We start from the raw sequence: 27,427 nt of genomic DNA, 5'->3' as shown, positions 1-27,427 counted from the left end.
TGCCTTTATATCTGAGATATGTTTGTTGAGCATTTCTGCTTATTTCGATGCTAACCTGTGGTTTCTTTTATGACATCTCCTTCCTCTGCTACACAACACTTCTTTTTCAAATTTCTGTCTGTTCTCATTTGTCCTCATAGCGAAAGAAAAAACACCTGCAAGTGGTGTGCACACCACATCTGACTGACTGACAAGGTTGTGCACACTGACTTGTACAGATTGCTGCCTCTTGACCGCTGATGGAGAGAAGACTTTTAATGGTACATGTAGCATGGGCCCACATTGGCGTTGGGTTTGTCTGCAGTCTTCAAGGCTAGTTCAGAGGCATTGCAGAGAAAAACTAATATTGTATTGTCAAGAAAGCATTGATTTACTTCTTTTTCAAGATGGATTACACAGCCTGACAGGTAGTCCTTTTATTATAGTTGTAGAGGGTGTCAGGAATAACATTACCTGGTACCTTCTGTCAGGGCTTATCAATGAGCAGCTCCAGAATATTTATTCTTCATCTCCAGAATAAATCCAATGCTTGGATCCAGACATGGAACTTACCCATGTCCCAGGTAAAGCACTGAAGTCTGTGTGCTACCATCCCAAGCACTCCGTGCCTGTAGGAACTTGTTTTGTGTGAATCAAGTTGTTGAGCACCCGTGAGGACATGAATCAATGAATCTGAGACCAAATCTTAACATATGTCCAGAAGTGGTCATTAGCTGTCATATCTGAGTTGGTCTGGGTTAATTCTTATTGATGTCCAATTTGATAGATATGTTTTGATTTTTTGCTTAATAAATGGTGCTTGCACTGAGTGTATAAGTTGTGAAATCAGTCAAAAAATCATTGTGTGTGTGATGAAGGAGGCCAGTGCTCTCTTATCTAAGAGGCATCTGCAAGGTAGTTTGGGAAAAATGAACTTAATTCAATTTAGACTCAGGGAAATTCAAGCTTGGGTAAGTCTAGAAGCATGTTCTCTTAGTTTGGAGTGTTTTAATTACTTTTGTCTGTGACACTCTGGATAGGTATTTCCATGTATTTTGCACTCCTGTAAGATTAAGAGATGGCACAAGAGCAAGCCTGTTTATAGCTATAATCGTAGGAGAAGGGATGCCTTGATTCTAACCCTGCTTCCAGGCTGTGTTCACTTTACATTAAATGGTCATTGGATAATATCCTGGGAAGCGCACCGTCAAACTTGCCAGCTTGAAAGATGATCCAAATAACTTCCATCAGCCTTCTGCCACCTGCAGAAGTGGTGGGGACTGACTGTAGCCTGGAGGATTTTTTTGATGAGTGGGAAAGCCTTTAAAGCAAGGTAGGAATATAAAACTGTCCTCATTGCTTGGGAGACTAATTAGTCTGGCTGAGCAGCTATAAATGACTTGATATAAATGGTGATGAATTCTTAAGTAATCACAGTTTCGAAGTCTTTTAACCTATAGGTTTTTTTTTTTCTAACTTTAATCTTTGCAGAGTAGACCCGAAAAGTAAATAAAATATTAAAAAAAAAAATAAATCAGAATGCTTTCTTTCCAAGTTCATAACTTTATAGCAGGACAACCTTCAGCATGGGGACAGCTTATTCGCAGTGTGTGTGCATAGCTGCATGAGAAGTTTATTGTGCTTTGTTAATGCATTTTCCAGAAAACGCAAACTCTAATTTGCATCGGTATTCTTGTACTGACAGCGCAGTATCACAGATTTCAGCCCATGGCAAGTGTATAACATCATCTGCCTTAGAGGAGCAAACATGTAAAAGCAGTAAAAAGGCTGGGGTAGAGACAGTTTTAGAGATGCCTTCTGCGTAGTAAGCTGTAGCAGCAGCTCTTCAATCAAAGAACTTAGTGCTGAAGTCATTATGCTGGTATTATCCCTTGAATTTTATCGGGTATCTCTTCGTTTAAAGTAAGTTACATACTGTAACTAGCAAGCATCTGTGTTTATGAACAGATGGTATATTTGTGTTAGAGATTTAGAAGTGTTTGTGGAGAGTTTCATTAGGCAGATAATCTCAAGGCAGAACTCTGAAAGCCAGCAGCATTACTGACTCTCAGACTGTTTAACTTCAAGATTGTACCTACCTCTTTTCACCAGAGAACTGAAGGTACTTGCTAAGGGAGGCAGTTCTACTCCAGAAATAGTGCAAGCTTTTTGTCAGCTTAATCATTATGTATATATTTGATGTTAAACACTGTTTTCAGATGCAAAATGTAATTAACATGGGAATTCTGAATGTATCATTCACCTCTAGTGAATTCTTTCCATCTGTCTTTGTTTTGCTGAGAAATATCAGTTTCTTAATTCTTGTTGATCTAATTATTTTTTTTCCCTTTCAATAGCTAGGTGTACTGCATCTGGTTGGGGCAGAGTTAAGACCAGTACACTAAATCAGTGTAAATCTGTTTTTTTTTTTTAAATTAACTTTAAAATTAAATAGAATTTCAGAAGCAGTTTATTAGTTTCATCGTACATACTTCTGCATGAAAAAAAATATGTAACTTTTAGCTTTTCGGGTCTTAATTCTTCGTACTACACCGACACATAATATATATTATGGCTGGTTCATGTCACGGATACTAACAGAAAGCAAAATTCAGCTGTTTCTCTGTTACTTGACATTCATCAGAGTTGAAGTGGATCGCTGCTTTCATGGACCTCTTGTTTGTGTTTGTTTTTTCTTGCAAGTTTTAATTACCGGTAAAGCTATTAAAAGGTTGCCCAATGTTTATCAAAACAACATTGCTTTAATTCCAGGTGGTTTTTTTTTTGTTTTTTTTTTTTTAAGTACAGATGGTAAGATTGTGCAGGAAACTTTTTAATTAATTTTTCTCACTTGGACATACCAGTTGTCCCTTAAAGAAGCATCTTGTTTGATGTAATACTAGAAAAAGTAGGTTGGTGATTTAAAAAATAGTGCTGCTGTCCCTGTTCTTAGATCTGTTTATACCACTTTCACATAAACAAGAACACTATATATCTAATTTCCAAGGCAACTGCTTTGTTTTCATATCTTTCCAACAGTCATTTTGTAACCAGTGACGGTCAAACTTGGACAAAAATCTTCCTTTATAATCTTCAATTTAAAAAAGTTTCTTGACTGAAAAGGCTGTGATGGCTCTTCTAAGGTCCAGCCACTAGAGGGGGTCTAAACCTACCCTCTGTAAGCACGGTTTATTCTAGTTCATGAAACATCTTCCAGTTTGTGTAATTGCTGGAATATTGTGGAAACATATTTTTTAAAGGTGTGTGTACCTTAAATTAAAAAAAAAAAAAAAAAGACTATTTTTGAAGGATAACTATTCAGAAATATGTATATAGTATAACCATTTGAATAACTTTTTCTTTGCAGGTGATCTTGTGATTTTGTGTACCATCAATGATGGCAGAACACCCACCGTTACTGGATACCACTTCGATTATAAGTAGTGAAATCCCTCTTCTAACTTCCCCAATTGTTAGTGGGGATGGAGCACAACAGGTAAGGAAACTTCAGTATGTTTTTTTCCTTCTTCCAGCAGCGTCATTGACATATTGACACTGTAAAAGATAGCCTCCTATTTTTGTGCAACTCTGGTCGTACATGTATTTTAGAGGTTGAGGTGAAGATAGAGCTAGTGCAGGGAAGAGTTTTGGTAGGAGCATGAAGCAGAAAACCTGTCTTCTGAAAGAACATTTTCATAGAAAGATGGGACTAGACGGCTGCCAAGCTGTCCAGCAATACCTGAGTCTTAATTTAGAAGCTATATATTTACATTGTCATGTGACATTGTTGAGCTTAATAAGCCCCCCCTTATGACAGAGCTTATTAGCTCAGACACATATGCTAACAACTTTGGCCTCTAGACTGACTTTCGTCCTTACAACCGAGTGTTTTGAATGCTGGGACTTGCTTTTGTTTGTTTGTGTCTGCCTGGACACTTCTTATACTTTGATAGGCAGAAGCAGTCAAGCTGATGGCTAAGGAAAAAATTAACAAATGTGGTTTTGGAACACTTGAGAAGTGTCAGCTCCAGAGGGAGATAAAAAAAAAAAAAAAGTGTTGGAAAAAAACATATATTTGCTATATCTTTAACTTGAGAACATTTTAGGCCCAAGAGAAGCATAATTCTGGAACAGCTTCTAAGGGGAGAAAAGGCATAAAGCAAACAAACAAAACTTAAGTGTCTTGGAGTATCTGAACAGATTGAAATCACTGCCTGTTATAGCAGGAGACTGGATTTGATGATATAGGGAATGCTCTTGGTCTGCTGTTCCTGTGTTTTGATCCTTATGCAGAAGAAGAAATTACAAGGGGAATTGTTTTGTAGGGTAAATATACAGAACAGATCTAATATGAGACTGGAGCAGGGATTGCAGCAGTTCCCAAAACTGGGTTTGGTCTGTGGTGAGATCTTTGTATTGTAGAAGCTTAAATAGATAGAAAACTAATAAGTCCCTTTTAATAAATGCACAAACAAAAAACTCCAGAACAAAAGGAAGAGACAATACTCAGTCTTGCTTTCTCTCCCAATTCAGCTTTCAAATACTGGATTTTAGAAGCAGTAATGCAAGGAAAGAACTGTTAGTGTTTTCTTGCATGATCTGCCTTGAAAAGTTCAATTTTAAAGCCTTGCAAACAAGAGAGTAAAGCATGCCTAAATAAAGTTAAGCATTCAACTAACCATTTATTTTCTTTATCCGTATGTAAATAGTCTTTATACAGTTGTTTAAAACTTCTCATAAATGTATAGCAGATTACTTGAGACTGCAAGGAAACTCCCCTCTCAGGTACATATCATAGAATCATAGAATGGCTTGGGTTGGAAGGGACATTGAAGATCAACTAACTCCAACCCCCTTGCTATAGGCAGGGATGCCACCCACTAGATCAGGTTGGCCAAGACCCCATCCAGCCTGGTGTTGAACACCTCCAGGGATGGGGAATCCACAACTTCTCAGGGCAACTTGTGCCAGGGTCTCACCACCCTTACAGTGAAGAATTTCCTCCTAATGTCTAGTCTAAATCTATCTACTGAAACTAAAAGAGGATAGATTTAGAAGTTAGATTTCACTCTTGAGAAGAATGTTTTGTTTATTACTCCTCTCAGGTATTCATACATATTGATAACGGGATCCTCCCCTGAGCCTCCTCTTCTCCTGGCTGAACAGTCCTATCTCTCTCAGCCTGTTCTCACACGTCAGATGCTTCAGTCCTTTCATCATCTTTGTAGCCATTTGCTGGACTCTCCAGTACATTCGTCTCACTCGTACTGGGGAGCCTAGGACTGGGTCTAGTACTACAGATGTTTCACCACGTCTGACTGGGTAAGGATCACCTTCCTTGACCCGTTGGCGGTGTTCTACCTTGTGCAGCTCAGCAAACTGTTGGCATCATTTGCCATGAGGGTGCATTGCTGGCTCGCATTCAACCTGTCCATTGGGAACCTCAAGTCCTTTTCTGCAAAGCTACTTTCCAGTCAGTAAGCTGATGGTGTGTACTGTTGCATGGGATTGTTCTTCTCCAGGGGCAGGACTTTGCATTTCCCACTGTTGAACTTTAGGATGCCTGCTGGTCCATTTCTTCTGCTTGTCAAGGTCTCTCTGGATGTCAGTACAGCCATCTGGTGCACCAACCATTCCTCCTGACTTTGTACTGCTAGGAAACTTGCTATGGTGTACTTTAGTCTTCAGTGAAGATAGGAAGCAGTATCTGCCTTGGTACCAGCTGCTGAGGTAGACAACTAACAAAAGGCCTGCTGCTGGACTTTGCGCTGCTGTTCTACAACCCTTTGAGGCTGGCAGTGCAGCCTGTTCTCAATCCACCTCACTGCCTGTTTAATCTGTAATTCATCAGCTTCTGTATGAGGAAGTTACACGAGACAGTGTCAAAAACCATGCTGAAATCATGATAAACAGTATCTACTGCTTTCCATTCATCCACCAAGCTAGTAATTTCATTGTAGAAGACTATACAGATTTGTCAAGCTTGACTTCCCCTTTGTGAGTCAATGCTGACTACCCCCAATCACCTTTTTTAATCCATGATGTGTTTAGAAATGGCTCCTAGGAAGATTTGCTCCCTCATCTCTCCAGGGATTAAAGTGATGTTGACCAGCCCCTGTAGCTCCCCAGATCCTCCTCCTTGCCCTTTTTTTTTTTTTTTTTTTTTATTTAGGATTGCAGTGACATTTGTTTCTTCCAGTCCTTTGGAACCTCCCCTAATCACCATGACCTTTCAAAGATAATAGTGACTGAGGTGATTGTTCTGCCTTCTCCAAAAATAAGGCTAGCAAGCTGTGCTGTCAGACTTCCTCTGTAATGGGGTAGAATTTCGAGTCATATGTGCCTCAATGTTCTTTTGGGGATACTTTTTCATTAAAATGCTGCTTCTTTTTCTCCTACTAAGCAAGATTAAAAGTGGAAAACAAGCAAAAAATTTCTTCAAAGAATGAAGTTGGGGGGATTCTGTTAATCTTACAGGAAAAACATACATGCTGTAGGTGGTTTTTGTTTTAAAAAAAGTTGTTCATTAAGAATACTGTTTGTGGAACTGATAGTGCTAGTGCTTTGGGTTTTCTTGTTTTTTAAAAGATTTTCAGAAAGTATTGGGCAGAATTCCTATGATCAATAAAGTCATTTTTTTCTTTTCATAACCAACAGTTATACCACAATGTTGCCTACTGTCTTTGTTCCACAATGACTAGTGAAAGTTATGACTCGTTTTCTGTCCTTCCTTTGCATCTGATACATGACTCATGAAGAATTTGCAGATGCATTTATTCAGTGGCAGGAAACTTTACTGGAAACCCTTTTTACATCTGGTGATGTAAAAGTCATCACTAAGTAGAAAATGGTTTCTGTATCTAAAACGCAGGCAGTCCAGAATTAAAGGTACTGCTTCCTCTGTCCAGGTTGCCCAATTAAGACTTATTTCAGAGGAGTGGCAGCCAGACCATTATGTAATTACAAACATCTTATAATACATGCATAACAAATAACTTTATTATACTCTAGTGAAAACAGTATGCATACAGTTTCATATGAAGTATGTATTGAAGTACAAAACAGTACAATTCTGAGTTTTGAAAAGTATTTCAACCTAGATATTTTTCTTTTTTTGTTGTTCTTTCTACATGGAGGTTACAAGAAGTTTGAAGGCTTTAGTCTTCACAATGGAGTTGCTCATCTTTTTGAAAATGTCTTTTTTAGTTCCTTAGCTATAATACAAATACTCAGTAGGTGTTACTTGCTTAAACTACAAAAACTGCATCTCCAGTTCCTTTTGTAACAACATTGTGATGCCGGATTGCGTAACCTACAACATGACTACACTGCTGGTGGAACTTAATTGTGCTCCCACAATTAAAATTCAGAGCTTTACTTTCTGTATATAAATGTATGTTTTTCAGTTTCCATGGGATGTAGTTGCCTGCAGTGTTCCTAATTAGTAGTAGTCACTTCTGGCTGAAAAAGTACTGAAAGTCTAGTAGAGAAATCTTAATTGAAATAATTTTGTTTATATGTCGGTATTTTCTATATTAAATATTGGCTGTATCTTAGAACTTCTTGTTCAGCTGTGAAACAGTGAACCCCCCACTGTCCTTGCATCATACGTAAAGTTAAATCTTACAGTAATTAATTATGCAGTATATGCAACTTAAAACACAGTTGAACTGTAGAATCTTGAAGTTGGAAAAGACCTTCAAGACAACCAAGTCCAACCATCAGCCTGATCTACTGAGTGCTGTCATGAAAGAGCATCCTTTAGTACCATGTCCTCACATCTCCTAAACAACTCCAGGGATGGAGACTCTACTGCTTCGCAAGGCAGCCTTTTCCAATGCTTGACCTCTCCCTTCATGAAGAAATTCTTCCTAATATCCAATCTAAACCTCCCCATGCACAAGCTGAGGCCGATTCCTCACATCCTATCATGTGTCACCTAAGAAAAGAGACCAACAATCTTCCCTCAGGTAGTTGCAGGGAGCAATGGGTTCTCCCCTCAGCCTTCTCTTCTCCAGACTAAACTGCCACACTTCCCTCAGCCACTTCTTGTAACTCTTGTTTTCTAGTCCCTTCACCAGCTATTCTGTGAACGCATTCCAGCAGCTCAATACTGTTCTTGTGAGGGACCCAAAACTGACCAGAGTACTCGAAGTGCTGTCCCACCAGTGCTCTGTACAAGGGGACAGTCGCTTCCCTGGTCCTGCAGGCCACACTGCTGATGCAGGCCAGGGTGCCATTGGCCCTCTTGGCCACCTGAGCACACTGCTGGCTCATGTTCAGCCAGCTGTTAACCAACACCCCCAAGTCCTTTTTTGCTGGATGGCTTTCCAGCCACCCTTCCCCAGGCCTGTACCACCGTGTGGGGTTGTTATGACCCAAGTGCAGGACCCAGCACTGAATGGTGTTGAATGTCATGCGACTGGATGCAGCAGTAACTGACTGAGTTACCAAAAAGGCACAGGCTGTTAGGTACTTTTCTAGAACAGTTCATATCTTCAAGATCTATTTCAAATACTTAAGTTTAAACTGCTAGCAGAACTTTGAAATAGCAGCACAAATATTTGAACATGTTAAGCTGAAAGGTCATATGCTTCAAATAGTAGAAAGTGTTTGATCAGGTTGAAGCTGTAACTTTCCACCACATTTTAAAACGAAACAATTCACAAGGTTGGAGTAATGTGCATGTATAGGCAGAAAACGTGGGGAGTTTAAGTTGGGTATTACAGCTTCTGTTTTGGCATTCACATGCTACGCTGTGCTGCGGTGGGAGACCACCTCTTTTTGTGTCCCACAGAAGCTGCTACTAGTTTCACAGGACAAAACTGGGAAAAGGGAAGAGTGGAGACTGAGCCCATTAGCTCCTTCCTCTCTATTACACGCTGATTTTTGCACCTTCTCACTGCTGTGTTTAACATGTAATGCACTCCTTAAATCTTGATGATGAGTAAGGATGGGGATGAAGTATGGGGAAGACCCATAAGGAGTTGAGAAAATCCAAGTGATGCTGAGAAAGCACAGTATGAGGACAGAAGTGCTTAGGGATTTTTCATGTTAAGGTAACTACTGCATTGAGGTTTACTGTGTATTGAGGTTGGACAGGAAAGATACAGGCAGTCCTGGTTCGTTGGGGGAGGTAAATTAATTACAGATGATAACAGGGAGAAAAGAGTTCAAACTTTCTTTAACAGCTGTTGTTTTCTTAATATGAGATTGAAGTAAAATTGTTCTGGAAAGTTTCTACTGCACCCAGTGCACTTCCAAGGCAAAGCAGTAAATTGCTGACACAAGTTTGCAGCAACCCTGGAGTTCTGGGCCCTCTTTGCATCTTCCCACTAAAGCTAATAGTTGCAGTGAGACATCCCTATATAGATTTGATGTCCTTTATTACCAAAACCACAGATAGTTAACAGGTAATGGGCTACGCAGGGTGCTGTTGCCTTTTCTTTGGGGAATGGGACACAAAGTGCTTCACCTTCAGTCAGCTTTATTTCTCAGCAAGACATAGTCATAAAGTAGTACTTCCAGCCTGTGAAGCTGGTCACTTACCTTCCAAACTTTATTCAGGTGTTTAGATGCTTAGTAGGATTTCGAAAAATCCCACTGTGTTTATGTGTGATATATATGTTGTGTGCGTATATACACAGCATGCGAGTTGAAGTGCAAATTCTTTGAACTGAAATAGGTATTTAGCATTAAATCTACAAGTTACTTCTAAAATGAATTTCTTCAAGTGTTAAGACTTTTGATCTTGAAGTTATATTAACCTTTTAACACGGTCTTCAGCAGAGTAATAGGTATAAGAACAAGTAATTCAAAAAAGAATCCTCTTTTTTGGCTTATTAATTACTTGTTTGCATATGTGGAGTTACAGAAGAAATATAACGAAGATCTGAACTAGGTTACTAAATGCTTTTCTTCAGTTTTAGGTCTGACGCTTCTGTTTCTGAAAAGCATATGGTACATTATCAAGTTCCAGCTTGCTTTGTTTTTGCCTTGCTGCTGAAAATCAAGCCTAGAACTGCATATGTTTCATGATCTTTTTCCTCTATAAGAAAAAATCTGTGTTAAAAGTTGTTTAACAACATACAATGTTATAACTGTTTTCGCAGCTTTCCATATTGTTCTGTTTTCCTTTCCTTTATCTTTGTTTTGATTTCACAGAGAACATGCATGGCTGCTTCTGTCATCTTTTTTTTTTTTTTTTTACATCCTCTTTGTCTCCATTGAGTTGGCAGATAAGTCTAACTTAGAGGGGGAGTTCATTAAAGCTTGTTTTAGTTAACAATTATTCTTCCATCCTTCAGTGACTTCACAGCATTGAAATGCAACAGAATTATGTTCACTGGAATCATTGGAACTCTTCTGCATATAATGCTGCAGCTCCAGCATATGGAAGCTGATTATCAGACTTCATTTTTCTTCCACTGTTGATTAGTACTTTTGTGTAGCAAATATCACTGGAAAAATACATAATCAAACTTGTATGGGGCATTCCATACACAAAATAGAATTTTCTGTAAAAGTTGTTGGTTATTATTTAAAAAAAAAAAAAAGGCTGTGAGGTTGTAAGTTTTGGTGCCTCAAGGTTACTATATCCTTGCTGTGTCTGAGTTGTTCATATTCTTCTGGTCAGGAAGAGTGAAGTTTTGTCTCAGTTAAGCGTAGACTTCTTGTTGCCTTTTAGAGCAGATTTTTCTCTTACATATTTAAGCTTCATCTTTGATTGCAAATGCACTAAAAGTTTGCTTTACATTTCCAAGAAGAGGCTGTCATTCTCAGGAGCAAGTGAAAGGATTCAAAACTCTTCTGGGTTTAGTTATGTATGAATACTGTGCTGCTCTTGGGTAGCAAGCAAAAAGTAGCATTTGATTTAGTACACAATTTAAATTTGCATCCAAATATATTTATTTTAGTATTTACTGCAAAAAAAAAAAACTAGGAACAAGGGTGGAGGCTATGTAGTCCAAGTCTTCTTACTTGTGTTCAGCATGAAAATTCATGGAATGAAATAACCTCATAAAACTTATTTGAATAGTCCTTCTCTTACTCTCTAAATGTTTGATTTAATTGGCATGCTGTGAGTCCTGAATCAGTTTTGGTCTCTGATATGGTTAGATTCCTCCCAAGGTACTTGGGGCAGGGGTTCCCCTTGTGGAATGAATCTCTTCCAGAAGCTGACATTTGGGAGATTTGGATGACACGGGAAAATCAGACTCAAAGTCAGCGTTAGTCATTCTTTTTTGCTAATACAGCCAACAGGGAGTAATAAGCGTGTCTGGAAGATGATCTCTTCCTTATTTTAGGAAGGTGACTAAAGATCTGTGTGCTTCTCTTAATGAGATGAGAAGGTGCATGTTGCCCAGAGCTGCAAGCGTTGAGGTAGGCCAGTTCCTCTCTGAGGTCTGTTGCAAGTGGGTTCCTGAGTCTGTGCTCCTCTGTGAGTAAGACTTGTATTCCTCTCCTGGACTCGGGCATGTTGATGGCTCCTCTTTGTGCAACAGGACACTTGGTGTCAGGTAAACCAGAGTCAAACCTGCATCCTACAGAGTTGCCCTTACTGTTTACATTGGGTTCCATTGGGTTCTTCAGGTTCCCTCTCAGAAGATGGATATTGTAATCTCTTCATAAATTGTAGAAAAAAATGCAACTGCTTTGCAAAGTTATTTTTAACTACAGAAACTCAACTCTTCAAATATGTCAGAATTAGACTCTTTGCAAACAAGTCATCTGAAGTAGATCCATTGCTAGCTAAAGCCTGTTTTTCCTGGTGATTAAGACATTTCTCAATTTTTAACTGGGCAAAGTCCATCTACCCTTCTTCATATTCCAGAATTATACATTTTATAGAGCAGACAGAATTACATCCTTCGGGAAGAAGTGGAAGGAAGTAGATCGGGGTTTATGCACCACAATAAAAATGGCCTTTGGCTCTAATTTCTCTTCCTTCCTTTTTGAAAGTAGAGGAGAAAAGACACAGGAAAGGACTATGGGCTGTGGTGATTCCTCCCACTGACCCCTTGGTCCAGGACTGACCAAGCCTTCCCAACCTGAGAATTGAAGGCCAGAGCCTTCAATTTATTTTCTAACTCTGGTTGCTGTTGTCACACAGTGTTGTGATACACAGATCTACACAAAACTATATGTATGGGGAGCACTTTTAGAAGAGGGAAATTTTAAAAAGCTATTTCAGAAGCTAGATATAGAAACTCATACTTGTTTTTTAGATGAAATCCTATTTTGAATAACTTTAGAACGTAGCTCTTCTTTTGACACTTCATTTTGTGGTCTGGATTTAACATTTCTACCTTAAATAGCAGTCCTTAATCCTGTTGTCTTTCACCTTATTGCTGTACCACCAAATAGGAATCTGAGCTGTCATCAGTAGTGTTGGGAAATAGAGAATTCTCTTCTAGTCCATATACTTGATTAACCAATGACTTACGTAATTTTCAAATGTTGCAAACTTCTTAGAAAACAAATGTCCGTACTCTGTTTCATCTTGTTTATGTATTTTTTTCCCTTAATTTTACAGTTGCATTGCGGGAGAGGAATCGTTTTTTAAAGGATACTTATACTTTAATTCAAATTCTTAGTTGTTGTTGAGTTCTGTAACCTAAAATGTCTTTGTCAAGATATGGAGAAAAGAAGAAGGTTGTATCTTCTCTCCCATCATTTAATAATGATTGAAATAACTCTGATATAAATTAGAGAAAATAGGTTTCACAGCCAGAATCAGTGCTGCTTCTGTGTAATTGGTGAGGATCTCCACCAGAGTAACCCAATGGTGATTTAACTTCTTGGTTGCAAGGGGGAGAAATAGCCTGAAAGGGGTCAGGATACGTGCTGAAAGGGCTCTGCCTCAGCCTACGTAGGGAGAATCAATCGTAGCTTTATGACCTTTCTGAAATAATGTGTTCAGCTGTTAGGCCAAAGGTTGATTATGACTGCTTTATAATCTTGTATATTGTTTCTCATAAATGCCAAACCGGTTGCACGTCTTCAGCCATGTCAGTAATATCTGGACAAAGAAATTCTTGCAGGTGAAGAATGCCGTTGACTTGCATCATCACTTGAAGAGTTTTTAACTGTTTACCTCCATTTCTTAATCTCTGCTAGCTTTTATAATGTTTGCAAGATTTTTTTTTTTATTGTTAGGTATTGTATGGAGGCAAAATACTAGCAGCTCTATAAAGATGTCACAATAGTTCAGCTTTTTTCAAATGTGTGCTAACCAGCAAATAAGATCTTCCCAGCATTAAGATCTTAAGAACAAATTCAGAAAGACTGAGGGTTTTTAAAAAAATTAGGTTTTTGCCCGCCGAAGTAGGTTTTTGAACACCGAATAAATAATAAGTATTTTGCGGAGTACTTTACGTGGCAACTGCTGGTACAGCTTGCAGTCAAAGTACAGGAAATATAACACGATTTTTTGATTTATCTAAGCATTTAAACATCTTTCTATATATCTGTAGCTTCTTGAGCAACAGGAAGATGGTTATTTTTTTGTCACTTTCACTTAAGACAAAAATCTCTGTTAAATTAGTTTTCCAAAATGAAATTGGCAGTCTTCTACCATTTTAATCCATCTGGGTACAACTTAAATGGAAGTTTGTTCTCTGATTCTGCTTCAGCTTGTTGCAAATAAAGCAGATTTATGGAAAGTGCCTATTGAGGAGACTGTCTATCCCCAGTACATTAAGTATTAGCTGGAAGCTTAGCCCTTACCACTTTGTATAGTATGAGCTCTGTCCCTCATCCAGTTTTGCTTAGCATTGTGAAGATCTAGTCCAGTGGACTTCAACAAACCATGGTGAAATAAAAATAATCTGCTTCAAGTCTTCTAGTTTTTATTTACAGAGGTTGGTATTTCTAACCGCTGGCCATGACCAGATGCCTCAGAAATTTCCAGAGTTCAGAGACTGCCCATAACACAGTTTCTTTTTACTTCCCTGTAAGCAAGGATTAGCTTAAAACTTTGAAACACAAAATGTGTGTTGGTTTCATTATCCAGATTCTTTGAAACACTTCTGTTACCATTACATTTTTAGTTTTTCGTGATTTAAAGATATTACAGTTGGATTATTTTAAGTAGCAAATCTTCTGTGCGCTATCCACTAACCACAGCCTGTTTCTATGCTAATGAAACAGATTGGGTTTGCTGTAAATGAGACAAATAAAACTTTGCTTAGCCAAGCTTTGAGAATCGCGGAATGCAGAAGAGAAGAGACAAAACAGAGACAAAGTACATAAAAAATGTAAATATTTTTCATCAATAAAGCAAGAGACAAAGGCACTTGTAGAACATACACTGACACTGTTATACATAGGCACTAACAAGTCTTGGACATGTTTGTCAGTGACATAAGATGCAGATTTTAACATTTATCTTTTTACTGGTTCTTCTCAGAAGACTTTCTATTTTTACAAAAGAAGGCTTTAGCTCTCCAAACCATCTTTTTTTTTTTTTATCCTGTGATCAGTTTTCAGCTCATCTTTCACATGGAGAAGGCTCTGCTCTTCATGTGGAAGAGGTGAGGGGGAAAGGATGAGTTCAATAATAATTTTAAAAACTTTTCCATAAAAAAATTGCCATATTCTTAGAAAAAATTATCACCAATTCTCAGATCTTTCCAACCAGCTTTACTATATAAAGGAGCAAAAACTTACCAAAATCTGTAGTTTTCAAATGTCAGTGCTGTTGAACAGTGGTTCATCTTTTCAACCTCTTCTTCTTCCAGTTGCGTCTAGGGATATTTGATGGTCTTAGTGCATGTAGTTGTGCTGACAGCATTTTGTAGCAGTGATTAAAGATTAAATGTTTGCTAATTTTGTTGCATCAAATTCTTTTTAGAAATAGGAAACAGAGTCGCTTGCTGGCACCCCCGATGCCTTAGGAGTTGACAAGATGTCCTCAAGAAAGTGAGGAAGAAGCCATGAAGTAGTCTGGTTCTCCTTTTGTTTTAGTTTTAAATCCCAAACGTGTGAATCATTACTTCAACTTAATTATGTGGACATTTACATAATTCTTTATGGATTTCCTCCATAGTCCCCAAAATCAAGATTTGTTAACAACCTTTACGTTCCTGTTTTAATTTGGGAAGTGTTAATCTCAGTAGAGCAGCTAGATTTCTCTTGGTTATCAGTCAGTGCTAGCAGATGCTAGGGTAGAAAAATGTTCAGTTGTGTGAAATCCATAAATTGAAATTTGTTCAAATAAGCTTGGTGGAATACAGTAAGATTTTAGAACTTTATTATTAAGAGCATTGAATAATGTCATTTGGGTAGTGAAAAGTATCTGTAGGACATCTGTAAATAAGCTTGAGAAGCTTGTTTTCTTCTATCAATCATAACAAAAACAGAAGAGGACTGAAGACAAAATTCTAGTGTTACTTTTCCTTATAAATACCACAGAAATGTTGTGTCTTTAGCCATGAATAGAAATGATATAGCACAGAACTCAACCTAAAGTTTTCAGAACTCCTTACTGGTTATTAGCCAACATAAATGGGAAAGGAGAAAGTCTAAAAGAGGATAGAGCTAGAGAAATTTATGAAAGATGACTTTTAGAGAGAATTAGATATTCCTGACAAACATGAAATTCTTGGAATTGTTTTGAATTGCCGAAGGCTTAAGACGCTGTTTTAATCCAGCTTTTTATCAGTTGTTGGTGTTTTTTCTTAATTTATATTCTTATGCTGTCTGTAGTACCTATTAAATAGCTCTTTTGCATTTTTCCATTTAATCAGTTTTCTAAACGTTAGTGGGTTTCATTCTGGAAAAGTGTTGTCCTTAGCCTCATTAGCATCGTAATAGGGACAGCATATTTTGAACATAATCAATGGAAAAGTGACTTGTGCAATGTTTGTAGCTGACATCACCTTGGCTGGACCACAGATGTGGTTCCATCTGTCAATTCCTGTGCTGCTAATGAGTAACAACCCTGAAGTATCGCAGTGTTCTTTGATCAGTAGCTTTTAGGGACATGCAGACATGGCACAGAGGAGGCCACAAACCCACAGATCACAAGAAGTCAACATCAGAACTGTCGTAGAGTTACCCTGACCTGATGTTCAGTTTTCCCTTTTTTTTTGGACCATGCTCTGAGGAACCAAAGGAGACTTAATTTTCCTTGTAATAAAATTTTCCTTGTACTTCGAACGAAAACAGCCCCTTTTGAAACAAAAAAATAAATGTTTTCAGTAATGAAATGATGTTGGATGTGAAACTTCTCTTGAGCCTGGAAAACTTTTACTTGTTAAAGAATATTTTGTTGATGAAACGTTGGGAATGTGACTTGAACTTGGAGTACTGGAAAGTTACTTCTTTGTTTTAACTGGGCTGTAGGCTTGAGCCCCTTTATATAAAGTTTGGACATTACTGTCCAAATATTTTTTTAATTTTCTACACCTCAGGCAACATCCAGTTGGTAATCTAACCTTCTCACGTTCCATGTACCAGGCTGCTTACGTCTTTCACATCTGCTTATGGACTAGGACTTTGGTATGAGGTTATGCTTAAAGTTTTGTCTAGTATTTGAAGTAATTTCTCACATTACAGGGAGGGAGGGTTGAGCGTTTCCCCCTACCTAGCTGTCTTCCTACAGGTGAGAGCACGCCAGTGGACCCCTGCTATGGTTGGGATTACAGACAGCAGATGCTAAATGGTCAGAAATGTGATGAAAATGTCAGATATGGATGTTTTCAGTTCAGTTCCACTCTTTAGGGGAGACTAATGGGGGGGAACATCTCTGTCAGCACCTGCAACGCCTTAAATATTAATACCTAATAAAAGGTATTTCTGGTGACAGTATTACTTGAGGCAGATATATGTAAATAGGAGATTTTAAAGCCAAATTGGGAAACGTGTTTTTTTTCTCTTTTCATGCCTCCTAATGTAGCAAATAAATGCACAGCATGAAGTAACAGAGTGTTACAGACCAAGCACGATAAAATCCGGTTGATTACTTCTTTGCTGTATTTTTCACTCTTCTGAAGTGCTCCTCACCCGCCTCCTTTCAGGCTTCTTCCCTCATGAGCTGCAGCACGTATCCAAGTATAAAGTCAGAAGCGGGCTCCTTCCTAGCTGGGAATCGAGAGGATAGCCCGAAAAGGCGCTTCTGAGAGGGAATATATTTGGGAGCTTTGTTCTCTTAAGCCCGAGCCTTCTGTTGACTGACGTGAGATGATCCCGAAGCAGATGCTGCAGCAGCTATTTGTTGATTTAGTTGCTATAGTGACATGATACATTCGTGTCGAGCAGGAAGCTCACTGTACGTTGGCTAATTTGATAGGAAGGAAGGCTTGAGGTAGGTATCGCTGACTACACCGTTAATTGATCCTACCTTTCGCATCCTGCCTCCGCATGCTCCGTGGATGCCGGAGAGCAAGGTAAAGGGAGATCCTCGGTGGCGCTCAGGGTAAGGTGCCCTGCTAAGGGGGGGCAGCGCCCAGCACATCACCGAAGATCGCCTCCGCGTGTAGTGAATGGACCGGGCTGGAGCATCCGGAGTGGTGACTTGAACCTTCCTTCGTCCTTTGGCACTGGGGTAGCACCAGTTGAATGAGAGAAATAAAAAGGATGCGAGCAACAGTAAGTCCAAGTGCTAAGGCTTTTGAAACGGGATGCTGGATTGAAGCGTGGCGCTAATTAACGTCTTGATTGGAGCAGTTAGCGGAGAAAATTGTGATCGTGCGTTAATGACAGAGCATAAATGTGGCTCTGCCTGGAAGTTGGGGATTGTGTTATGTTTTCCTTTTCCAGAAATACACCCTTTTATAATCTGGTTGCAGGCAGGCTGTTAAAGGTACAGCATACATCTCACAAAAGGCGAGACTGTACCACCCTTTAAACAGCTTTAGTTAGGGATTTAAAAAAAAATTGAAGTCAGAATTAGCTACAGTTTTTTCCTAATCTGCGAAATGTTCAGAAATGAATAAACCTTTGTCCTTGTGGCTGAAAATACTGCTCATCAGTACTGCTGAGCTAATTTCAGTTGCAGTATTTTTTTTTTTTTAGACAAACCACTGCTGTCATTTTTAACATTGCTGTATTCTACTACTGTGTTTAAAGATACAATTTTAGTACGTTATTTGTGATTTTTGCTGACAAACATTTGCTACTGACTCAGCACCTCTAACCATAATAATGCTAAATACAGATGTTTTCAGATTAAAAAGAAACCAAGCCAAAAAATCATCCCTGAGGCTCTTGCAGCTTTCCTAATAAACCCCCTTCAGAAAAGAACATTATTTCTGCTCATATAGAAGCAGATCGTGATTGCTTTTAGGTTACGTTATCAGGGGTCCAGTGAAATGCTTTGAGACACTTTACCTTCTTGGTTTCCAGGATGGTTTTTTGTTTGTTGTGGGGGGACATCCAAAAAGACGCAAACAAGCCTCAAAAACAGAGAAAACCAGAGCTCTGCTTTTCAGTAGTACCACTTTGCTCCAATTTGTAACCCTTCTCATTGTACAGGAGCACTCTCACTACATATTCCATTGAAATATGCCTTAACCGCAGCTGTAATCTGGCATACTCTTGGCTCTTCGTATTGATTTTAGGTTTTTAGATTTTAGATTTTTGTGGATAAAATTAACATATTATATCCTGGCTTTTTCCCTGCTTTCTCCTTGCATTTGTAACTTCCCCATGTTTTTCATTGTTTTAGTTTGTGTGCCAGAGTATGAATTGGTTTTGCTGCTGAAGGATTGCATTTTCGGTTGGTGTATTTAGCTGTTAGACCTATTAGCATTTTTCTTAAATGTATTCAGAGGCTTTTAACTTGGTTGGAGAACTTGTCCCAGATCTCTCTCATTCTGTAAAAATATGTAAATTCATGAAGCACAACTAACTCCTTTGGACAGAGACACCAGGGAACTCATTCAGTTCCCCTCCCCTTTAGTGAGAGGTGTGAGTGGCTGGGGAAAGGGAAGGACTCCAAATATTTCTTTACACTGATAGTCAGCCTGATTCCTTTGGTTTTCTTGTCTTTGTGGCAGTGGTAGCCTGCAGAGAGAAAAGAGCTCTGGTTCTCATGTGTGCTTATCCCTCAACTTCATATTACATTAAGTATTTAGTGTATATTTAGTGTATATTGATTTCTTTAGCCTCAGTCAGTATTAAAAAACTTAGCAAACTTAACGTTTTTCTTTTTCCTTTCAAAAGACTGATACTCCTTGATACTGAAGGATGCATTTGAGAACAAATGTATCTTTGAGAGATGTAAAGAGCTTGACATCTATAGATTTTTCTTTAATGCAAATATGAAAGGACTTGTCTTGTATCCCAGTAACTCTAAAATGATAGTTTTGATCTTCCAGGTAAGACTTTGCTGGTTAGAGATAAATCAGCAGGTATTCAGAAAACTAAATATATATATTTAAATGGTGTTATATATTCAGTAGCTAATAACTTTTCATACAGACAGTGAAGCTTGTAAGTATAGAAGCACTCATTTGAGCAACATAATTTAATACAACAAATTTGAAGTGTGGCTGCGAGTATTGAACTTGTAACCAAAACTGGACTGTCTGTATTGAATCTCTTAATGTTTGTGTGGGTTCATAAGAGTTATGACTGTATTTCAGTCCTGTCCTTTTACAAATACAGGTATTTAAACTGTGGCCTTATAATTTGTAATAGTGAGAATTGTCCTCAAGTAGTAAGGATAAACTAGATGCTCTTTCATAAATCTTGTTCAAATCTGATCTGCAAGCATCTCCACAAATTAGGTAGGTCTTTGTATATTTATGCAGCAGGGTTGAGGAGAAGATTAGCAAATGTCTTAATTTTGGATTTTCTTTACTTTTATACCTGCGTGAAAGACTATCAGTATACTTCTAGACACAGACAGGTGTGTTTTTTAACTTCCACCAAAGTTTAGACTTAGAGAATCTAAACAGTAAATTAAAAATATTACCTCTGGATATATATTAGCAATAACGTTTTGTACATATAGTTGTTTAAAATAAATTCTATCTCCTTCCACAAATGAACTACATATATGTATTTGGTAGAAGCAGCAAAATATTTGTTAGGACTGTTTTGCATGTGACTGTTGATTTCATTTGAGCAACATCCTTCTGGCTGGCTGTATCATGCATGTGTGTGTATTTGTGGAGGGAGCCATGCCTTTTTAGACAGTTCTATAGAGAGCTGCCTTTAAATGTCTATAATGGTGAGCAAAAGAAGAAAAATGTGTAAAACTTGCAATTAGGCATCTTTTACTAAGTAGTTTTTAGGTAAGTTTTTACCTAATAAGCCAATTTACCATTGACTTATTTCACATTTTACCTATTGGAATGTGTGATTGACTTCTTTTCTCCTCCATAGGGACAGAAACAATTTGGACTTCTAATTGTGTTTATGGTTTCTGCTATGGAAAGGTGTTACCTTAAAACAGTGGAGTAACACACCTGTAAATTAAGTTTTTTTTGTCTTCCTGCTCTGCAAGTATTTCACATCATGTAGGTCCTTCATCAAGGTTTAATCCTAGTTTGCTACTGATGCTTCACAATGACTTCTATAGGATTTATTTCAGTCTTGCTTGCTAACCCTCTGGTGGAAGACAGGCATGTCCTCTCCTCAGTGACCAGCCACTAACTGGGCCTATGGTTTGTCACGTTTTCTTTGTGGCTGAAAGCATGGGGAAAACTTTTCCCTGCATGCTGTAATGTAAATATATGTTTGTGATGCCACAAGTCTTGGGCTGCCTTTCCTTCCTGTCAGCTCGCTGAACCTACCTGGAAATTTGGCAAACTGCTAACACAGCACTGCTTCAGTTAGCAGGATGGAAGGAAAAGTAGAGAGGCATGAAGAAGTGTCCATCTTATTGATGGAAGGAAGGGTCATTTTAAATTGCTGTTTCAGTGGATTAATGGGCTTTTGGGCCATATTTAATTAGTCTGCAAACCAACATATTCCAAACAGCTCTGTATTAAAAATTCACGTCTGCCCCCCACTCTGCTCCAATAAAGAAATAACGTTAACCTGCATATTTGTCTGCCCTGAGCAAAACATGAGGTTTTTAAGAAGGTATTTGGCATCCATAAATACAAAGTCTAGTAAGGTATGAACTGGTTACATTTTGTATGATTACCATTCTGCTTTTAGAAGCCATTGCTGTGATCATGTTGGTGGTGAGAATACCTCCAAGAAGCTTATTTTGACTTCTTCAGCCTCCAGGTTGTGCTGACAAAAGTTACTTGTAGATCTTTCTGGAGATGAGCATTAATGTTTGGCCTTAAATTGGAGCAGCTCAGAGCCCAGGTAGCTGCAGCTCTGCCTGCACTAGTCTCCCACCCATCTTTTGTTGTTTGTATCCTTAGTCTTATTTTTTTTTCTGACTTCAGCCATTTTTATCAGAAGTATTTCTTCGGTGTTAAAAATAAGCTAACGACTTGAAAAAGCATTCAGCTGCCTTTCTAGTGCAGTCTGCAAAAGCATCCGAAGTTTCTCCCGCAGATAGTTAAAAGCTAACTGAATAAAAAATAGGGAACTTTGAGCATGCTGCTCTTTGAGCATTCACACTGCCTTTGATTCTTCAGATAGAAGATCTGAATACTTTCTCATCCCATCTCACACTGGTGTAGTAAAGCTAAATCATATATGAGATCTTCAGATGAAATTATTGTTAAATTATTGGTACATCTGTTGGTAGTATGTCAAACTCAATGTTGCATGTCTCTGTAGGGTTGGATCGTACTAGTTGTGCTACAATAAAATTATATTTTAATTTGGGTTTCTTTGGGGAGATAAAAATTACTAAAAAATATATAGAATTATTGTATTATAAGAGTGGATTTGTCAAATAAGGCAGCTCAAATTGATTTAGATGAGGAATAGATTGATCAGAGCTGATAAAGAGGATGTCCCTTAACTAGTCCTCCAAATAAGCAAGCATTGTAGTGCTTCTCCAGGCTCCTGTCAGGCAGTGTTTGCGTATTAGTAATTCAAGTGTGCTCAGGAATGTTCCCAGAAACTGAGGCTAAATGTCATGGAATGAGTCTGTTCCAGTAAACTGTTTTTTTTCCTCCAGAAGGAGTATCTGTCTGCAAACTGCCTGGTGAAAGTGGTCCCTGGAACAGTTTATAGCATCATCTAGGAGAGTGCTTGCTGGCGTCAACCCAAATGGTGATCAGGACTTACTATAACGTAGTTCATCTTTGCAGGTGCCTGTTCCAGCACCTGGGAATGTTCCTGAGCACAGCTCACTTTGCTAATACAGATGTGGTTTTTAGGTACCATTGGTGTGGTCAAGAGGGTGAAGCAGCTGTCTTAGAGATGACAAATACTGGGATCCCTCAGTTTACAGAGACGGGGTAAAAGGAGGGGAAATTGCTAAATCTAAAAATAATGAAGGAGGTAGGTGAAATGAACTGTTCAGCAAATCCCATAGTACGAGAACTAAAGACGCTTAAGTAGTTGAAGACTGGTTTAAAACGGTTAAAAGGTGAATTTCAGGAATTCAGTGCTGTAGGAGGTTATGGAGGCAGACAGTATAAGCAGATTCCAAAAGTTGGACTCATGGACTCACTGTCCATGAGTAGGCAAACTCATGGACAGTGAGTAAGATGGACTGCAGAAACTGCCCAGGCTACTTCGCCCTTCTATTAATTGATATAATTGATATGTTGGAGATAAAGTGCTAGAATGGACTGCTGACCTGGCCCACCAACCCAGACCATGAGGGCATTTCTTCTGCTCTTATTTGGCTTGGGCAGCAGCCTGAGCTTAAGCAGTGATTTCAGGAAAACCATATTGAGCTCTCTAATATGTGGCACAATTGAGTTCTGTTGGGAAGCTGGTCTATGCCAGTCCAGGCTATGTATCTTGAACTGACAGAGGATGGATGGGAAGTGAAGTGAATTTTTAAACTCCAGGGGGAAAAAAGTCCAATATTCCATGCTAAAAGAGGGGGTTTTAATAGATACTCTTTCTTTTTGCAATACCTTTCTGTGTTTTCAGGATGGATTTTGCTTTTAATATCGCATTAAGAAGAAACCTCTGTAATCCATACCAATTTAATTAAACCACTAAAAAGCTTAGTATGTTGTTCATTTGATTTGAGTTTATCTTCTAAAATGTCCTTTGTAGAAGGAATTAAGTACCATTGAAAAGTATGAAATTTCACTGCTTAAACTCTGTGATAGACTTTGGCCACTGATGCTACAGATATTTCAAGATTTAGCCATGTGAGCTGACCATTTTGTTTTATGTATGCAATAACAGTTTTGAGAATAAATGTGTAGCTCCACTTGAGTATTTTCAACCTGTATGCTAATCTTCCCAGAAAAGGTATTCTGTACTGTTTTTTTTTTGTCAGGAACTGTACTGAGGTCATGTAGATCATTATTAAATAGCTGCTTAATGGAAACAATTTAGAGTCCTAGTGAAAATGACACAAAATTAGTTGACCTAATACTCCATTTCTTAGTAGCAATACCTTAACATATTCTCAACTTGAGTCAAAAATATGTTGAGTCAAAGTTGTGTTAGCTTTGAGAAATTACATTTCTAAATTTCATCTTTTTTTTATAGTTGGTGGTGCTTTAAATGTGTTTGTAGGATTATAGAGCCTGTATCAGGGACTCAGTGTCTTAAGCTCCCATTATTCTTTTAAGCTTGTGAAGTCCTTAATTAGTGTTTTGTTGATTTAGTAAGAGAAATGGCATTTGAAGGCTGTGTAGAACGTGCCTCCCACTGAGACTGGCACATGACAAGTTTTTTCAGATTATCGTAGTTACTTGAGAAGAGCAGGCAGCAGAAATGTGGATAGAATAATGCATGTTGGCTTGGGGATAGCGGGGTTTTAGATTTTGATAGAAAGTTTAGCCTTTCAGATAGCAGAGTTTTCAAGAAAAGCAACAGGATTTGTCACGAAAAGAACGAGGCATGGGAAAAGATACTCAACCATTAAAGTTTTCCAAAGCATTTCATTAAGTCCCAGCCAATAACGATATTGAAGAAGAAGGAGATTGAGATCGAGAACATTCACTGTGAAAGACGAGAGCCTCAATTTTCTTAACACCACTGGGTTGATGAGGTAGCACATTGGGCAATGAGATGTGCAAGCCTCTGCAAAGTCTCCTAGAATGAGGTGGAAGACCTATAAATACTAGAAACCTTTAAGTTTTATTTGCCGACCGTGATGCTATGAAAGAGCCATGTTACCTTTTCCATTAGAGAGATTTTCTTGCATCTCTGATTATGTGCAGTAGACTTTTATTACCTAAGAGTGAATCCCTAGGAGTGATTGTCTCTCTTTGGTGGTATCTCCTCTGACAAGAAGCATACCGCTCTCTCTGTAAATAGGAATAGCTTTAATTTTTCTTCTTACAAGTTGTATCTACTCAGGAGGTGTGAGAGTGTCAAAAATACCCTTCTTAAAGCAGTGATGACCCCTGGGCTTCAGCAGCAATGAGGCATAGAAGTAGGACTGGTCACATTGACACGCTTTACTCCAGAACAAAGGCTTTTGAAACCAATGGGTTTTGAAACTTCTGAAATTACTACAGCCCTGATTCAGACTCTTATGGCATACTTAGCAACAAATACAGCCTATAGTGGAACAGTTGTAAAATATAAATGGGAACGTACAACATAAAAGCAAGGCTGGAAGTGGGAGCCAGTCAAATAAGTACAGGCAGATTAATAGTCCATTGGAAAAAATAAAAATAAAAATAATAATAAAAAAGCTTTATTTCCTCTTCCTGAGATCTGAGCATCTATTTAATGTGCATTAAATCAGCCAATCTCCCCACCCAGTTGTTTGGGATTCAGATGCCCTCAGAGGCATGGAAAACCCACAGACAACCTGAAAACGATGCTGGACTTCATCACTAGACCCACTGCAACATGGCACAGCCCGTGCTGACCAGTGCTCCCTCTCCCTGCGTTATGCCACAGCTGGAGTGTTGAGACTTTATCTTCTGAGGTGCTGTGAAGCCAACAACAAAGGTTTTCACACAGGAGAAAAGGCTCTAAAAGAATATTGGGAGGCGCGTGGCCTACTTGCTGCAGTTGGGGCAGGTGTCTGGAGGAGGAGGAATAGCAGGTTCCCAAAGCAACATCATTACGTAGGCCACTGACCTCAGGAGCCAGGCATCGGCACTGAAGAAGTGGAAACAGTGGAGTCATTTTATTCATCCCCTCTTCCATCTTACTTCAAAGTATATTTAGTAATTCCAGCTGTTGCCCTAAAACTTGAAACCTTTACAACTTTCCCACTTCTCAAAGTTCACGCTGTGGACACCAAGCACAATGAGGTGAAACTTGTAGATTGCCACATCGCTTGCCAACTGCAGCCAGGATGGCTCCTTCCAGAAGTCAGGGCATATTAAATCAGCCAAAACACTTGTGGAAATCTGGCTGTTTTTCTGTACATGTGGATGGACAGGGATTTGTATATGCCCCCGCAAAGCTTTAAGTACTTCCAGGCTAAATTTCAAGCTAAAACTTTAAATTGCAGCAAAGAGAGGGGAAAGTAAGTCAATGAAGTATGTGTCTTTCAAAAGTTACATCTGTTTGGGAGGTCTGAAAAAGAAATTAGAGCTCATCACTCACATTTCCCTCCATCCTGGTCTGAAGGTGGTATCCACTTGCTAAAATGCTAACTACAAACCCTTTCAATAAACTCTGCAGTAGAATATTTTTGGAAGAGATACAAGCTTCACTTGAAGCTCACTTCTAAAATCTTGTTGGTAAATTAAGTGTGAACTCTTACTGCGTGTTATATGCTGACACAGTTTAGATGATCAGGAAAATTTATCAACATGATAAAATGTAAGTAGTGATACAGTTCATTGTTGTCTTCCCTCACAGAGCCTAAAGCTTCTGAAAAGATATATTTTTGTAGTAACAGAACTGCACCACATAAAACAATTCAAGGTATGATTTCCAAAGTGCATGGCCAAAACTGAGCTAAACTGGTCTTGAACCCCATAGACCGAAATTTGCAACTATGTTTGGGTAAAAAGCGTCATCTTTCAATGAATTTATAAAGTTCTAACAGAGGAGAAGGAATTTGTGTGATTCCTGCCTTTTCCTCGCTATTTTGGGCACAAAAAAAAAAGGAGCCTGAACATGTAAAGACATAGCAAAAGACAAAATTAAACAAAAGAGGAAGATCTGGTATTCCTAAAATGAGTAACAATTAAGTTTCCTGTTTTCTTTGTGAAGAAGAAGCAACAAGCCCAATATACTTGAGCAGACTAACAGAGTAAATTTTTTGGCCAAAATTTTGAAGAGTTGTTTATAGAGATATCTGTCTCTGATTCACATCAGGAGGGAGACACCTACTGTATTTAGGCACATGCAAGTGAGACTGAAGATGTACCCAGAAAGGAAATCATGAAATGCACCTGCTCTTCTTTATTTTCCCTTGTTTATAATTTTAGCTGGGTTCTTCATAGTTACAGACTTTTCATTTCAGGAAGGTAGGTTTCAAAGGAGAATGCAGAAGTCTAAAATGGTAATGGGCTTGTGCTTTGGTTTAGGTCAACTTCTTTTTGCAGTTTTTCAGCTGAATGTGCTTTTCTATCAATTCTACTTTGCTTGGTCCAAAAACAAAACAACAACAAAACTACAAGAAAAAACACTGAACACAAAAAGACAACTAGGATAAACAGTTTTCTGCAGATTAAACTATACATATTCTTTCATGCTGTGCATCTGGTGCACTTCCTTATTACTACTAATAATGTTTTATAATTAGTGAATGTGCAAACATGCTTGGATCATGAAAAGAAGGAAATTGCACAATATTTCCCTTGTGTTGAGAACTGTTTGCCAAGCAGTTATGTTTAAAATACAAACACTGGGTTCTAGGCTTCCTCTGAAACTTTATGTAATGGTTTGATTTATGTTGCAGTTAATGTGTTTTGTTGAAATAATTTAAGCTGTAGAAACAGTATTTTAACTATACTAAGCAGTTCAGGAAATGAAATTTGTATAGGTACTGTTTTACCCATTTTTATTCTCTCCTAGGTTCTTTGGAAAAGTATGTTTAAAAATATCTGTACTTGTACTTTTCGGTGGGGATGAAGGCAGCAAACAATGTGAAGTGGAAAATGTATTTAACAACCAGAAAAAAAAAAAAAAGTGTTGTTTTTCCCAGTAAAACTTTTTTTTTGCACATACCACATTTCTGTAACATATTCCTGTGTAATGGTTGTGAACACTCTTTTATTTTTAAGGTTATTCTTGTGCAAGTTAATCCAGGGGAAGCATTTACAATAAGAAGAGAAGATGGACAGTTTCAGTGCATTACAGGTAAAATGGATAATTTATTTATTTTTTAATATTTCCTGATTCTGCATCAGGATAAATAAACGGTAATTTCTGGTGTTGAAGGTAAAAGACTGAGAGAAAATAATTTTAAATACAAAAGCTGTTTAAAGACCTAAAGGTTATGTGCCTAGGCATCATTCGATTTACATTTCGGTAC

The 27,427-nt window shown here is 38.3% G+C and overlaps 1 protein-coding gene across 4 annotated transcripts in view; it reads left to right on the top strand.

The window, feature by feature from the left end:
- FNDC3A (fibronectin type III domain containing 3A) overlaps positions 1-27,427 on the top strand; it is a 115,149-nt gene that overhangs the window by 12,644 nt on the left and 75,078 nt on the right. For 3 of the 4 annotated variants that reach the window (XM_084504988.1, XM_084504987.1, XM_084504986.1), the window contains exons 2-3: positions 3,347-3,475; positions 27,177-27,252. In XM_084504988.1, the coding sequence (XP_084361114.1) occupies positions 3,374-3,475; positions 27,177-27,252 (178 nt within the window). In that variant the 5' untranslated portion in view covers positions 3,347-3,373. Of the gene's footprint in view, positions 1-3,346; positions 3,476-27,176; positions 27,253-27,427 lie in introns of those variants that run through there. The other variant, XM_084504990.1, reaches the window with a different exon arrangement.

This window comes from Aythya ferina (genome assembly GCF_964211825.1).
Source record: "Aythya ferina genome assembly, chromosome: 1".
Classification (NCBI taxonomy): domain Eukaryota; kingdom Metazoa; phylum Chordata; class Aves; order Anseriformes; family Anatidae; genus Aythya; species Aythya ferina.
Note: the sequence above shows the minus strand (reverse complement) of the source record. Positions and strands in the feature narration are given on the sequence as shown.